Genomic DNA, 16,797 nt, shown 5'->3' on the forward strand with positions numbered 1-16,797 from the left:
TCTTCTCAGTGAGGGCGCTCAACTATTTGGCACACGTCATTAGGATGCAGTGCGATCTTATCAAGGAATACGCTGCATCCCCCCCAGAGTCCATGTCGGAAGAGGACAAACTTATGCACTCCACCCGTATGGCCACTCTTCGTTCTGTGACTAACATCTCTATGCGGTTACTTTCCCACGCTACCGAGGGAGCCGCTAGAGCTGCGGGAGCGGGCCTAGTCACAAGACGGCAGGCCTGGCTCCGCCTCTGCGATTTTACGGAGCCCTTCAAGGCGTCATTTGCGAACGCCCCCTTTGACGGTTCTGCCCTTTTTGGCAAGACGGTTCACGACACCTTGGTTCAGAGGGAGAAGGACGGGAAGACGCTGTCTGCCGTCGGAGTCAGCTTCTCTGTGCCCCAGAGGGCCTACTCTAGGAACCAAAAGGGCCAGAAGAAGATGTGGTTCCGGAAGTCGCAGCATTCCCAACCCGCTCCGGACAACCAGTCCTTCTGTGGCAGAGGAGGACAGGGAGGACGCCGCCCTAGGGGCAGAGGGGCTCCCAGGAACTTTGGGTCCAGGGAACCTTTCTCTGAACGGCCCACGCAGCAACCCTGAGGGGTTGCCCGACTGCTCCACTCTGGAGGCAGTCGGGGGACGTTTCTCGGAGCACCTAGCGGCATGGGAGTCGATTACATCGGACCGCTGGGTACTCCGGATTATATCCAGAGGTTACAAGATCCCCTTTCTTCATGTCCCAAAGTTAAAAATCCTCCCGATGTTCCACCCGATCAGAGGGAGGCCGCTTCAGCAGAAATTGGTCATCTGCTGAGAAAAGAGCCATCCAGCCCGTCCCCAGACCAGATCGGATCAGGGTTCTACTCCAGGTTCTTTTTAGTGCCAAAAAGACGGGGGACCTAAGACCCATTCTAGACCTGTCCCTGTTGAACCTGTCAGTTCCCAAAGAGAAGTTCCGGATGGTCACTTTGCAGTCCATCCTGCCCCTTCTAGGGGAGAATCACTGGATGTGCTCTATAGACCTGAAGGACGCGTACTACCACATTCTGATGGACAGACGATCCAGGAGGTTTCTTCGCTTCCGGCTGGGAGCCAGTCACTACCAGTTCAGGGTCCTTCCCTTTCGTCACACCACAGCCCCCAGGGTGTTCACCAAAGTTTTAGCAGTGGTTGCGGCCCACCTGAGGCTTCAGGGGGTGCAGGTCTTTCCATACCTAGACGACTGGCTTCTCACCGCCCCAACAAGGCATCTACTCTCTTTGGCAAGAGACTCTTTCCTTCATCTAGCTCCCAAGCTAGGCATCACGGTAAACATAGAAAAGTCCAACCTGGTCCCTACTCGAACAATAGAATTTATAGGAGCCAGGTTAGACACGAGAAATTTAAGAGCCTTTCTCACAACCGACAGGGTTCGGAATCTGCTACTCCAGGTGCGGGCCATCCTTCACTTCAGCTCAACACCTGCGGAATTGATCCTGAGGGCACCAGGGTCTATGGCGGCAGCAATTACTCTTCTTCCGCACGCCCGCTTCAACATGTGGGTGCTTCAATGGACACTTCAGGTGCAATGGTCATTTCTCTCCCTCCCCCTGTATCATCCCATTGCAATCAGCAAGGCTTGCAAGCGATCTCTCTTGTGGTGGCTCCATTCTCCGGACCTCCACAGGGGCCGCCCCTTTTGTGCATCTCCCCCTCTCGCCACGGAGAACACAGACGCTTCCCGCCTCAGGTGGGGGGGGGGCATTTTGTGGGCCGCATGGTCCAAGGCACGTGGAGCGATTCAGAGACCTCCCTGCATATCAATGTTCTGGAAATGAGGGCGTTGCTCTTGGCGTTGCAAGCACTTCAGGCCCTCCTTCCCCTGGGAACAATTGCGATTCAATCAGAGAACATGTCGGCGGTCTGGTACATCAACAAATAGGAGGGAACCAGGTCTTACCCTTTATGTCGAGAAGCCATGAGAGTGTGGGAATGGGCGATCTCCACCAACCGCTTTCTCATCGCAACGCATATTCTGGGTCGGACCAACATCCTAGCGGACAAGCTCAGTTCCACCATTCTCTCCCCGTACAAGTGGTCTCTCAATTCTCAAGTAGCGAAACGTATCTTCGCACAGTGGGGGACTCCCTGTTGCGATCTCTTTGCTTCTCCTTTAAACGCCAAGTGCGACAGTTTTTTCGCTCTTATCCCCCCTCCAGGGGATTTTCCCAGAGACGCTCTGGTGCATGCTTGGCCTCCCGGTCTTCTTTACGCATACCCCCCTCTACCTCTGATGCTACAAGTACTTCAGAAAGCCTCTCGGTTGGGGTGCAGAATGATCCTCATTGCCCTGTTCTGGCCTCGACAGATCTGGTTCCCTTACCTAAGGTCTCATTCAGTGAATCCACCTTGGATTCTAGATCCCATTCCGGATCTGATATCACACCCGTCGAACCTGCCAACTCCGAACCTGGACAACCTGAAGTTGACTGCTTGGCTGCTCCAGTTCCACTCCTAATCAGGACTCCCGGTATCTCATCCCCAGTTAAGGCCATTCTGGTAGCGGCCCACAAGCTCTCTACCAGAAAAATTTACTGCAGTAAATGGAAGCGTTTCTCCATTTGGGCAGAGTGGCAAGGCCTAGATCCTTTCATGGTTCCCCTTCCTTTGGTTCTAGATTTCCTTACTACTCTCTTTAATGATGGCGCCAGTAGTTCCACGGTCAAAGTTCAGCTGGCGGCCATATCTCATTACCATGTTGGACACGATTCAGGGTCTCTTATGTCGGCTAAGTTATGCAAAACCTTCCTAAAAGGCACCTTTTTGCTCAGACCCCCTGTCAAAGAAACGGTTCCCCCGTGGGATCTTTCCTTGGTACTTCAGGCCTTGACCGCTCACCCCTTCGAACCTGCGGCCACAGTCGATCTTAAATACTTGTCCTTTAAGACTGCTTTTTTGGTAGCCATTACTTCGGCTAAGAGAGTTTCAGAGCTTCAGGCCCTGTCCATGAAACCGCCTTATTTGATTTTTCATCCAGACCGGGTGTACCTCAGGATCAATCCCTCCTTTCTTCCTAAAGTAGCTTCGGAAGCTAACATTAATCAGTCCATCAACCTCCTTGTTTTCTTCCCTAAGTATCAAAACAAAGGCGAATACAAGCTGCATTCCTTGGATGTTCACAGGCAGCTTCGTTTTTACCTTCATAGGACAGCTGGTCATAGGCAGTCAGACCAGTTGTTCATTTCTTTTGCCAAATTCAATCTGGGTAAACCAATTTCCAAAGTTTCTTTGTCACGCTGGATTTCTCAGTGTATTCTGTTGGAGTACCAAGCCTCTGGGAGGCCCGCACCGGAGGGAGTCCATGCTCATTCGACCCGGTCTGTCTCTACTTCAGCGGCCTTTAAGTCTAGGGTTCCTCTGGATGACATTTGTTCAGCAGCCACTTGGGCTTCATCTCATACCTTTATTACTCATTACAAGCTGGACGTCACTTCTAGAGGTAGAGCATCCTTTGGCTCCGCGGTATCCTTTCATGATGGCCACCCAAGATTCAGGTAGCTGGGGACTGTCCCACAGGTTGCTGACAAATGAATTCTCCTACTTCAGATCTAGAAGTTATGTACTTACCATAATGTTCCATCTGAGTAGGTGGATTAATTTTCTGCAACCATCCCGCCCTCCTATCCCCCTGGCCTTGTCAGTTTCCTGCATAGGGTGTGTTACCCTTTGGTTAGGGTAGTTGGTGCAGGGCAAACTCGATCTGAGGTCATGTAGGGAGAGCAGGGCATTATGGGTGAGGGGAGGAGCTAGGAGCTCGGATCCATAGCTGAATAAACCATGCCGGTTCGGATCCGATATCAGATCCATACCCACAGGTTGCAGACAAATGAATCCACCTACTCAGATGGAACGTTATGGTAAGTACATAACTTCTAGTTTCGTGGCATTCACTGTTATGAAGGTGTTTATTTCCTCATTACCTCAGGCAAATGTGTCCTGGCAAAATTTAGTTTTAAAACATTTTACTGACCTAATTGATCTAGTTTATTTTTAGGTTTGAAGCAAAGCTGAGTGCTTTTGATGTAAAAGGTCTACCACAGAGGAAGACAACTCCTTGCCTGCTGTCATCACGAAACATTCAGGCAAATGATAGTGATCCACTTCTGCATCTTCTTTTTGAAACCAATCCTTTGGATGAGCCTGCTGACCAGAAGTTAAGAGTAGAGTCCCAGCCACTAGAAATGATATATGATGCAGTAAGAGCAAATTACCACATTATCTAGTTTTATTTAGTATTATATGAAAATTTAGAAAGATGCATCTACTTATTTGTCTTTTCTTTCAACAGAGGACAGTAAACAGTATTGCGGACTTCTTCCGACCACCTGAAGATGTACATCTTGAGCAGCTGACTTCAGCCACTTTAATGAAACTTGAAGAATTTCGTGACAAGACCTCTACAGGTAACCTTCAGTATCAATACTTTTCAGTGATACAGTTTTTATATGAATGGTAATGACCTTTAAGAGTACATACTTGTGAATTAAGATGCTTTTGTACCTATTAAAAGAGAGGTGGATATGTGGACACTTTTACAAAATTACAACTGATGGTTCTAAAATCCCTCTAGCCTTGAACAATTTACAGCAAAATTGAGTAGTTTATAACCATGTTTTTTTGACCATTTTGCATTGAAGTAAAAACATATTGCATGTAGTCTTACCTCTTTACTTTTGTCCGCTGAATCAGTAACCTGAATTGACCAATGAACGTACAAGTCTTTTTCCAAACCATTCCTGGCTTTGCACATGCTGCCACTTTTGGCATACAGTTTCTATGACAGCTGTAGCATATTCATGTCTCACATTGCCATCAGTGAGTCATGTGTATTTATTCCAGATACAGCATATGGTTGACCTTTTTTGGTAGGCATGTCCTCTGGCCCTTCTGTTGCCTCTTGCAGTGCAGCTGAGCATCCTCTGTAGGGTACCAGTCATGCAGTGGACCACCTGTCCTCCCTTCCCACTTGATGCTCAAGCTGACAATGGCTACTGACTCCCTATCCTTCCTGACAGACTCCTCAGGTTACTTGTTAGTTCCAAGGCTTGCTGAAAGCTTTATTCCTTAGTGTCACGACACCTGCTCAATCAGTATATTTTACCACCTTAATGTCTAGATTTTAACATTGATGTCACATCCTGTGGAAAATATGAACCTCAGAATCATACAGAAAATGTAGTGCTTTGTAGGCTTGTGCACTGTTGTGTCTTCATTGTTGCAGGAAAACAACCAAAACAAACTAAAAGAAATACTGGAAACTCTGCCAGAGAATACACAATCAAGTATGACAGACTGTTTAGTAAACCACAAATATTGAGCACTTTTGTCTAAAAGCATACAGACTTCTTGGGATAAAACCAGAACAATTCAAAAATTGCATTTAAATAGCTTCCTTGTGACAATATGTGGGTTTCTGTTAAATATTTTATTCATTTTACCTAGAAAATTCCAAGAATCCTTGCAAATGTGGCTCTCATTTGCCACCAATGCTAGCGCAGGATTTGTGGTTAAGCCCCTAGCGTCCACTATGGGTCTGATTGGGGGGGGGGGGGGATTGCACGCTCATATGTATTTTGGGACCACTGAGGTAGTTACAATAGGAAAATTGAATGTGTTTGTCTCAATTTGTTGTAAAAACATGCCATTCATTTTGTTTCTGATTTTCCTGTAAGATGCACATTCAGGGAAATTTGTGAATAACATTCATAACTTAATGCTTCAAGCATACTTGTTGTAATCAGATTTATCCATAATAACATCCCCCCCCTTGTTGGTTGTCATTATTCTTAAGTCTTTTTTTTTTTTTTTTTGTTCAATAATTCCTGTTCACGCCGACTTAAATAGAACATTGCATTTCTTACTCAGTGCATCACACAGGTCTAGTTTACATATTTTTTCAAACAACAATGAGGAGTGTGTAGGTGGATTGTACATACTAGATTCCTGAGATGTTGTAGTTAAAATTAATAAAATGATATACAACAGAAACCACACATTTTTAACAATTGATGTGTAGGATTTGTACACTTCTGTCCCACACAATATAGGATTAGAGTGGTTTCTGGAATTTGTTTGACAGAGGGATACCCAGGACAAAACTAATGTCTATAAGTCTGTGTTAGAAATTGTACTGAAATAATTTTTTGATGTTCAATGGTGAATGCAACACAAGGGGATGGCAATGGTTTCTGCATGTGCTGGATTCTTTGCAAATATATGCATGATTCAGTAGGAGAAAAAAATCCTTTTTCCTTAAGTAATGCAAGCTTTATACTTCACATATATTGCTGTATGTTATATAACCTAAGCAACATTACATAATTTATTCCATTCCTGCCCCCTTTTTTAAACAAGAAACATCTTATTAAACCACACTGACAAAATACCAATTTCAAGCATTTTACATAACAAATCATATTGACACACTCTAAGTTGCAAACATATACATCACTTATAATCTACCCAATCATTTTCAGTCAAATATTACATAGCTCATTTAAGTCCTGACTTCTTTTAAACCTCATTCCTCCCTCTGAATGTATTGTTCCCACAATTTCCATTTTTTCCTACGTAGTTTGCTCCTACCCTTTTCTAAAGATTTCAATTCCAGTTGTTTTATCTGTGTTATTGTATTCACTGCTTATAATATAGTTGGTTTAGATTTTGATTTCTATTTTCTAGTAATTGCTTTTTTTGGAAGCCACCATAATTAGACACAGCAAGGCCTTGCCATGTCTAGGCAATTCTGATTCTATTTCGTAGTTCAGAAAAATCATCTTCCTCATCACACCAGTCCACCCATCCAGCATCTCTGACAGTGCATTCCCGATCTAGTACTGTTTGTGGCCATTTGATCATCCCAAAACTGTAAGTTAGAATAGGAGTAATTTGGACTTTATTGCTGGTGTCAAGGCAGTCATCAGTGTCAGTTTTAGTCTTCCGAAGTATTCTTACTGAGCTTTATTTGCATTTGTTCATGTTTTATTTTTTATACACTTCCTCCTGCTGGAGTTCCTTTATATCACACTCCTGTTCAAGGTTGACATTTTCTTAGTGCTGCAGCTTTTCTGTTTTAAGTGTTGCTTTTGAACATTTATCAAGGCCAGATGTCATTGTTGTATCATCTGAGAAAGTTTCAACCATTTGCAGCTGTGCTTTCTACTCCACATCTAATAAGCTATACAGTTTAAGTCTTCAACAAAAATGTAGATGAGAAATCTTTAAACATGGTTGTTTTTTGGGAGCCAAGTTGTAACCATAGCCTTATCTGTCAGGTAAACAGCTTACTGGGTTAAGAGCAACACAAAACAGCAACAGTGACATAGACTCACCCTGCAAATCTTCCTTTGAATTTTTATTTAAAAGTGTGAGCACTGGACCAATTTGCCTTTTGTCATGGCTCAACTGCAAAGTAATTTGCCACAGTTTCATGGACACCTGTAATGTAATTGATCAGTGTATGGTGTATCTACATCTGTAAGCATTCCATTATCCAATAATGAAATTTGCTATCAAATGTTTTTTTGTAATCTGTCCTTGCCATAGTTAAAGTTTCATCTTTTTACAATTCTGTGTTATGTTTAGGAGCTTTTCTTAATTTTGTCTCTGTTTCTGTGGCCATTACTTCCTCCTAATTCATATCCTCTACACTGGGGTTCCTTATGGTTTTCTTTTAATTCTTCTGTCCATTCAGCATCTTGTTCTACTCAGCAAGGTCTTCACAGATACTTCTTCAAAATGTGCATATTTTTTTCATTTTTTGATGGTGGCTTTAAACCTTTTGCTTTGTTTTCCAGTTCTCTATAAAATCTTTTTGGGTCTTCAATGAATTGATTATTTTGTACTTTTCCTTTATATTTATCTGCGTGCCTTCTAAGTTATTCTGCCTGTGCTAATACTTTTAGTTTATTCCTGACAGTTGTATATGATAAATCTTGATCTGTTTTGATAGTGTGTACTGCTTTTACCATGTCCATCTTTTAAGTTATTTTTGATTATCTATCAGTGATACTTCTTGTCTTAATTGCTTTATAGTTTTCTCCGTTATTGCTTCCATGATCGTATTGTATTTGATCTGAAGTAGTTTACTTCATTTGGTTTTCAACCTGTGGGATACGGATCCGAGCCGGCAACTTTACTAGCATCTGCTCTGAGCTCCAAACTCCTCCCTCTTACCCATAATCCACCTCCACTACCTTCCAACCCCCAGATCTTGTTTGCCGCCAATAGCTTATGCATCGTGATCTCTAGAGCTCCAGGTTTTCAAGTGGGTAAAGACTTTAAAAATATCTCTTTTTTTCCTTAAAATCTTTAGATAGTGATACAGTAGGTTCCTATTTCTCCTCCCTTCACTTGGTGCGTCGAGTTTATAGTTTTTAGGGTAATTAGTTAGAGTAATTGTGTAGTTTTTTTTTTGCTTCCCCTCCCCCCTCAGTGTGTTCTCTGTGTAAGTTTGGTGAGTGGGTTTTCTCAGAAAGAAAGAAATAAAATTTTTCTTTAGTTTTCTTTCTTTTGATAGTATGGCTGACAAGCCTATTTTCAAAAGATGCACTGAGTGTAGCCATAAGTTATCCCCTGCGGATGGTCACACTCTGTGTGTTATGTGCTTGGGCGTGGCCCATCTGAGTGTAGACTGCACTATATGTGCAGGGTTCAACCCTTGCCGCCATTAAAGATAGGAAAGCCAAGTTGGCCCTAAAAGGCCTTCTTTCCCCTTCTGAGACTGTTGCCTTGTCTTCGGCTCTCCTTCCTCTCTTCCCCTGACTTCTCCTCCCTTCCAGGCTGGGACTCAGCCTCCTGTGCAGAAGTCTGTGGAAGCGGAGCAGAAAAGGGGCAGAGAGAAGGAGAGAGAGTCGAAGGCGAGGGAAAAGCTAACAGGTCTCCGGACCTCCCTTCACCAGTAAAAACCTTATGGATCCGTGACTCCCCTCTGCTCCGATTTCCGAGGTTCTCCCCGGCGCCGGAGGAGACACGCTCAGCTTCTAGGGCCTCGGTGCCCTGACCTGCAAGGTTGGAGTGCATGGCCTCATCGAGGTCCACCCAGTCTTTGTCTGAGGTTGATATGGATAAAATGATGAGGTTCATCCATACTCAGATCCAGATGGGGGTCTTGCCAGTCCCCTCTCCCTCAGGAGGGAGGAGCTCGCTTTCCTTTTTCCAGCCGATATCTCCTTCTCCGATCCGACCATTGGGTTCAGAGTATTCGGATCTGTGAATAACTTTACTCAGGGGGTTGGCGCCGACAGAACCTGCTTTCTTGACGCCGACATTTGCCTGGAGCATGTCTGATCCAACCAGCTCTGATCCGAGCCGCTCTCAGAGCTGGAGCTTGGGTGTCGGATCCGATGGAGTGGAACTTTTTTCATTGGCTTCGCCTTCGTCGGGCCAAGTTCCCTCCCTTGGAGCTCCGTCCACTTCGGGCCCGGCTCCGATTCTCCCGTCGGACCCGGGAAGACCGGCCTCCTTATTGGTTTCTCAGGAGGTTCACTCTCCTTCGGCATTTGACGCGGTAGAAAGGGTTCTCTCTGCTGGATTGAGACTCCTGACTGCCCCACTGACTCCACCCAGACCCCCTTGGCTCTTTCTGCGCTCCCCATCATTTTGCCAGAGGGACAGCTTGTGCTCGAGGAGCCCCAGACGGTTTCCCCCCAGAGAGTGCCACCAGAGAGGTACCTCACAAGCATGCATGCAAGGGGAGGCACTTGGAGTCCCCTGAGTCCCTCACTGAGGATACAGACTTGGATAATGGAGAAGGTTCCCCTAGGTCACCTCCTGAGGATGTCTGCTTTGAAGACATCATAGAAATCCTGTGCCAACAGGGAGGTTGGTCTGCCCCCAAACCTTCTGACGAGTCCTTGTTCCTGGAGGCTTTAGGCACAGGCCCGTCTACTTCGTGGGTGTCACCTCCCATGGATCCTTTGGTGGATCTGGTCACCTCGGGGACATGGAAGGAACTGGACACCATGGAACCAATTCCAAAAAGACCTGAAAAAATTTTAAGTCCCCCCATAGACAGACCAGCATAGAACAAGGGCTCCCCCATAGACCCTATGGTAGTAGCAGCAGTCACAAAGAAGGAACTTGCTCAGGAGAGTTCCTAGGTTCATCCTCCTGACCGAGAGTCATGGACGATGGACCGCCTAGGGAAGTGGGTTTACGCTTCAGCTACCTTTTCAATTAGGGCGCTGAACTACCTGGCCCATGTCACCAGACTCCAACGCGACCTGGTAAAGGAGCTGGAGGAGTCTCCCTCTAAGTCCATGTTGCAGGAGGACAAGGCTTCGTTCTCTCCAAGGATGGCCACTTTGAAAGCAGTCTCCAGCATGTCCATGCGACTCCTTTCACATGCCATGGAAGGAGCGGCTGGGTCCTGCATGTCCATGAGGTGCAACACCTGGCTCAGGTTATGTCAGTTTTTGGAACCTTTCATGGTGTCCTTTGCCAATGCCCCTATGACAGCTCTACTCTCTTTGGTAAGACCGTCAGAGACACTAATCCAGAGTGAGAAGGACGGGAAGACACTGTCTGCCGTCAGGATCCAGTTCTCGAACCCTCAAAGGTCCTTTTCCAGGAACCAGAGAGGGCAAAAGAAGATGTGGTTCCGGAAGTCACAGTATTCCCAGGACACTCAGGGCTCTTCTTCCCCCAGAGGCAGAGGGGGACAGAATGGACACCTGCTCAGAGGCAGAGGCAGTCTGAGGAATTTTGGGTCTCGAGAACCTTTCTCGGGCAGACCTGGGCAGCAACCCTGAGGGGTGGCCCAAACTGCTCTACTCTGGAGAGGCAGTCGGGAGATGATTGTCCTTGCACCTAGCGGTATGGGAGTCCATAACATCAGACCACTGGGTGCTTCAGATCATATCACGAGGATACTGTATCCCCTTTGTGGGTCCCCTCAAATTTCCCAGACACCTCCAGCAAGTACCACCCACGCAAAGGGAGGCAGCAGCACAGGAAATTTCCAAGCTACTAGAAAAACGAGCCATCGATACTGTCCCCCCAGATCAGTCCGGATCGGGCTTCTACTCCAGTTTCTTTTTCGTGCCAAAGAAAACGGGGGACTTAAGGCGCATTCTGGACCTTTCTACCCTGAACCTGTCAGTTGCCAAAGAGAAGTGTTGGATAGTCACATTACAGTCCATCATGTCGTACCTGCAACAGAGCAACTGGATCTGCTCGTTAGACCTCCAGGATGCTTACTATCACATAAAGATGCACAGAAGCTCCAGGAGGCTCCTCAGCGTCTGGCTAGGAGTCGATCATTACCAATTTCAAGCCCTACCCTTTGGTCTCACCACAGCCCCCAGGGTGTTTACCAAAGTGATGTCAGTGGTAGCGGCTCACTTGAGGCTTCAGGGGATTCTAGGCTATCCATACCAGGACGATTGGCTCCTCACTGCTCCCACCAGGCGTCTACTCTCCCAAACCAGGGATTATTTCCTGATTCTTGCCCTGTATTTGGGGATCACCATCAACACATCCAAATCACTCCTAGATCCTGTACAAGTGATGGACTACATTGGTGCCAGGATAGATACTCTACAGTGCAAAATCTTCCTGAACTCGGAGAGAGTACGAAACCTGAGGATGCATGTCTCCCTTATCTACCACTCTCATCTCCCAATGGCGGAATCAGTTTTGAGAGCCTTAGGCTTGATGGCGGTGACCATAACTCTTTTCCCATGTGCCTGGTTGCACATGAGAATTCTACAGTGGGCTCTAGCTGTACAATGGTTCCTGTTGGAACTGCCATTGGCATATTCAGTTCAACTCAGTTGAGTCTCTCGGTCGTCCCTCATATGGTGGATGTGTTCTCCGGACATTTTCGAGGGGATGACCCTTTGTTCCAGCCCCGGCCCAAGCCACAGTGACCACGGACACTTCCCATCTTGGGTGGGGGGCATTGTTTGGGCAGGACAGTCCAAGGCCTGTGGTCCACTATAGAGACCAGCTTGCACATAAATGTCCTAGAGATGAGGGCGGTCCTGCTAGCGTTGCAGGCCGTTCATGTCTTTCTTCCTCTGGGAACAATTGTAATTGAGTCAGACAACATGTCAGTGATCTGGTATATCATCAAACAGGGAGAGACTAGATGTTACCCCCTTTGTCACGAGGCCATGAGAGTGTGGGAATGGGCCATCTTCACCAATCACTTTATCATCGCAATGCACATTCCGGGATGGTCCAACATCCTAGTGGACAGGCTAAGTCGGACTATTCTGATGCCTCACGAGTGGTCTCTGACCCTTTCAGTAGCAGAACAGATCTCTTTGCATCTCCTTCCAATGCGAAGTGCAGCGTGTTTTTCGCTCAGAACCCCCTGCTGGGGGAATCCCCCAGAGATGCTCTAGTTCATGCTTGGCCTCCCTGTCTTCTGTATGCTTACCCACCAGTACCTCTTATTCCGATGTTTCTACAGAAAGCTCATCAACTGGGGAGCAAAGTGATCCTCATTGCCCCGTTTTGGCCTCTCCAGGTATGGTTTCCCTTTTTTTGGTCTCACCTTCTGGCTCCGCCTTGGATCCTGTATCCCATTCAGGATCTGATTTCACACCCTTGGCGGTGCTTCATTCAAATCTGGGCAGTTTGAAGCTTACAGCTTGGCTGCTCCAGTTCCCGTGATTGCTAGGACTCCCAGACTATCCTCCACAGATCTATTTTGGTGGCTGCTCATAAGTCTTCGACCAGGAAGGTTTATGGCATCAAGTGGAAATGTTTTTCCTTTTGGGCCTCTCAAAGGAGTTTAGACCCTTTCACGGCTCCTATTTCCGCCATTCTTGATTTTCTAGCTGATATTTTTCAACACTGAGCTAATTCTTCTACTGTCAAGGTTCAGTTGGCTGCCATCTCTCATTTTCATGTGGGCGAGAATTCTGCCTCTTTAACCTCCTCCAGACTGTGTAAAGCCTTTATTAAAGGCACCTTTTTGTTACGCCCGCCGGTCAAAGATCCTGTTCCCCCATGGGACCTTACTATGGTTCTTCAAGCTTTGGTCGCCTCACCTTTCGAGCCTGCGGTTACAGCAGATCTGAAGTATTTATCTTGGAAAACAGCTTTTCTGGTGGCTATTACCTCTGCCAAAAAGGTTTCAGAATTACAGGCCTTGTCCATCAAAGTTCCTTACATGATTTTTCACAAAGATAGGGTTTCCCTTTGAACCAAGCCATCCTATTTTCCTAAGGTGGCATCATCAGTCAATATCAATTTGCCTGTGTTTTTTCCCAGTTTTTCTAACAAGATGGAATACAAACTCCACCTGTTGGATGTTCATAGACAGTTACAATTCTATTTATACAGGACAAAAATGTCTGTAAATCTGATCGATTGTTTGTATCCTTCTATAAACTCTTTTTGGGGAAACCTATCTCCAAGGTCACTATTACTAGATGGATTTCTTCATGCATCCTTCAGGTCTATAAGGACAGAGGCATGTCTCCTTCAGGTCAGGTGAAAGCTCATTCCACTAGGTCCATGGCTACGTCTGCGAACTTTTGGTCTAGAGTGTTTTTGGATGATATTTGTTCTGCAGCTTACTTGGTCCTCATCCCATACATTTATTTCTCATTACAAATTGAATTTTGACTTCCAGAAGAGCATCCTTTGGTTCCGCGGTGCTCCGGAATATCCTTCCATGAGGGCCTCCCAGGAGTTTGATAGCTGTGGACTCTGTCCCATAGGTTGAAGACCAAATGAAGTAAACTACTTCAGATAAAGAAGTTATGTACTCACCATAACATTTCATCTGAGTAGTTCTACTTCATTTGTCTTCAACCGTCCCGCCCTCCTTCCCCCGGACCTTGGCATATGAGCAGCCTACGGGCTGTAGTTATAGGTCACAAGTAATTTTTTCAGGTCGGGTTATCAGTATAAGGTTCAGCAAACTCGATCTGGGGGTTGGAAGGTAGTGGAGGTGTATTATGGGTAAGGGGAGGAGCTTGGAGCTCGGAGCAGATGCTAGTAAAGTTGTCGGCTCGGATCCGATACAGATCTGTTTCCCACAGGTTGAAGACAAATTAAGTAGGACTACTCAGATGGAACACTATGGTGAGTACATAACTTCTTTTTTCTTTTCTCCTTTATAATTCTACATGTTTGTGGCAACACTTTTTCTATTATTAGTTTAAGCTGCACGGTAATACATTTCTGTTTATTTCTGTTATGTGACATGAATTTCTCTTGGTTACTGTGCTCATCTATTTTCAGTCTTCTCACATTTTTGGTCTTCTTTAACTTTCTGTAATCTATTTTTTCATCTGTCTTAGTGTGCCTGTTCATGTCTGTTAAATTAAGCAGGTCTTCTGGATTGAGACTGTGTTTTTGCTCCTTGTTTCCTGTGAGTAATCTACAGAAAGTTCCAGAAAATCTTCTTGTGACATATCATTTTTGAATGCACTCTGCATCGTCTGCTGCTCCTTCATATGGAAACCATTTGGCCCATCACTCTGCAATATTGCTTGTGTCAGAGTTGCCACTGCTGTTTGCTCCTTCCCTTGCTGTGCAGCTTCATCTGGAATTTCGTTGCAGCCATCTACAGGTGGCACAAGAACATCATCATGTTGCAGACTTTCTTCATATGCCGCCTCCTCCATGTATTGCTCCTTTATCTGAAGACCCATAATTCCATCATGCTGTGACATTTATTTGTATTTGTTTTCAGGGGTAGAGCACTGATCTCCATGGACCTTTGCCAGACTCACTGTGGGACCAGTTTCTGGGTAAGTGACTCTCTGAGTCACACAGTTAGGCAATGGAGGTTGAGGAAATCAAGCCTTGCACCAATGTAAGACAGGAAACAGCTTGTTAACATTTCCTGTGTTGGATTCTCCACACTAAGTTCTTCACTTCAAAGATAATCCATAACATCAGATGTTATGTAGTCCTATCTCGCCTACATTCTTACCTGTGGGTTCGGAGCCGAATGTCGGCTCCGACTCGGTCGATTTTACTAGCTCAAAGTCTCTCATTGGCTGGGCTAAGAGGGCATCCCATGGTGCACTGCTCCACATCCCTAGATCTCGTTTGCCGCTTGTGTAGCTCGGACTTGGTCTCGCTTGCTATTTCTCTTAGAGAAATTTGATTGTTCATTCCTAAAAGCTATTTTCATAGCTATTTCTTGTTGCTGTCGTGTTTGAGTGTGATAGTTGTGTTTTGGTATCCCTAACTGTTCCAGCGGGCTAGGCCCATTTTAGTTAGAGGACCTAGTCCTCTCCTCTGTTGTTATATAACTTTTGTGTGTGATCGTGTTTCGGTGTGTTTCTTACCAGAACCATTTCAGTTAGAGGTTCTTAGAGAGTGCCTAGTACTGTTTTTTGTGGTGTTTCTGAATTGTGTGTTCTTCCCGCCCTTTTTTTTGTAAGTTGTGTCTAGGTGGTTTCGCTAGCATTAGTTACAAAATGTTTAAGGATCAGAAGGAGCATAAGCCTTCTGGCTTTAAAAAATGTTCCAAATGTGGATATAAGATGTCCATCACGGATGGACGCTCTGTGTGTGTTTACTGCCTTGGAGCCATCCATTTACAGGAGTCGTGTAGCTTTTGCTACGCGTTCAGTCCTAGGGTGCTCCAGGAGAGAAAAAATAAATTGATATTAAAGGGACTGCTAAAACCATCATTTGAGGAAGCTATAGACGTCCTCAGTCAAAATCTAAAGCTTCCAAGGCTAAGAAAAGGTCTCCGGCTCCATCTACCACTTTGGAGCCTCCGGAGAAGATTACTGTTTTGGACTCTACCTCCTCGGCTCTACTGTCCTCGGGGCCGCAGGAGGTATCAGTGTTAACTGAATCGGCATCGGCTCCTATTATTCTTGAACCCATTCGGAGCCGGTCGCCTAGTGTGAGGCATGGTTCACCAGACAAGAGATCCCAATCTCCATCGCTCTCCTCCAAATCCTCCAGGCTTTCTGATTTGGATGTTGATAGGGTGGTGCAGTCGCCAGTGTTGGCCAAATTGTTCTCGGCTCCGACCCACTCGGATCCGGAGCCAGTTCCTATGACCGTTTCGATGATTCCTCCTCTGAGCACATCCTTGTCATCTGAGCCGGTATGCTCCGCTCCGAGTGATGTTCCTGCGCCGGCTCCGATACCCCCTCTGGGTCTATCGGTGCCGACCTCGGCTCCGACCATGTCGGTTCTGTCCACAGGGTTCGAGACTCGGGTCTCTAAGGGACATCTGTCGGTTCCGAGTCTCCCACTCGGTGCATTGGCTCGTGGGACCCCGGTCGTGGCCTCTGAGGCCGGTCGGTCCTCGGACTCGGGGTGGGGGGGGCCTGCCTTCGAAGCCATGCGGAGCGTGCTGTCCAGATCGTCAGCTACATCACCCGGGTCGGTCATCCCATCTCCCACCACACCAGCGAGAGCTTCTGACACTCACCTATCCATGGACAGTAGAGCGCCAGGCCCTAAGGATACCCCCACGAGCGGTCCCCAACTTTGAGGGTCTCCCAGAGTCCGTGCCTGGGGAGCCTCCTAGAAAGAAATTGTGCAAGAGGAAGCACATAGACTCCCATGATGAGTCTCTCACCTCTGATACTGACCTCGAGGAATCGGAAGGGTCCCCCAAGTCTTCATCTGATGATGTTTCCTTCTCCAATATCCTGGAGATACTGAAACAAAGAGGAGACTGGCCTTCAAAAACTCCTTCCAAGGAGGAGTCCTTATTCCTTAAGGCTTTAGGCACTCAACCCTCCGCCTCCTGGGTGTCTCCACCCTTCAACGAACTTCTTGACCTCATTTGTCGAAGAGTGTGGGAAAACCCTGATTCTGTGGA

The 16,797-nt window shown here is 46.3% G+C and overlaps 1 protein-coding gene across 2 annotated transcripts in view; it reads left to right on the forward strand.

The window, feature by feature from the left end:
- Window positions 1-16,797, forward strand: part of VPS13A (vacuolar protein sorting 13 homolog A) — a 4,910,496-nt gene that overhangs the window by 1,604,878 nt on the left and 3,288,821 nt on the right. For both annotated transcript variants that reach the window (XM_044060868.1, XM_044060869.1), the window contains exons 18-19: window positions 4,030-4,231; window positions 4,324-4,438. In XM_044060868.1, the coding sequence (XP_043916803.1) occupies window positions 4,030-4,231; window positions 4,324-4,438 (317 nt within the window). The remainder of the gene's footprint in view (window positions 1-4,029; window positions 4,232-4,323; window positions 4,439-16,797) is intronic.

Source organism: Protopterus annectens, chromosome 2.part0 (assembly GCF_019279795.1).
Source record: "Protopterus annectens isolate FY-2018-M chromosome 2.part0, PAN1.0, whole genome shotgun sequence".
In the NCBI taxonomy this organism is placed as follows: domain Eukaryota; kingdom Metazoa; phylum Chordata; order Ceratodontiformes; family Protopteridae; genus Protopterus; species Protopterus annectens.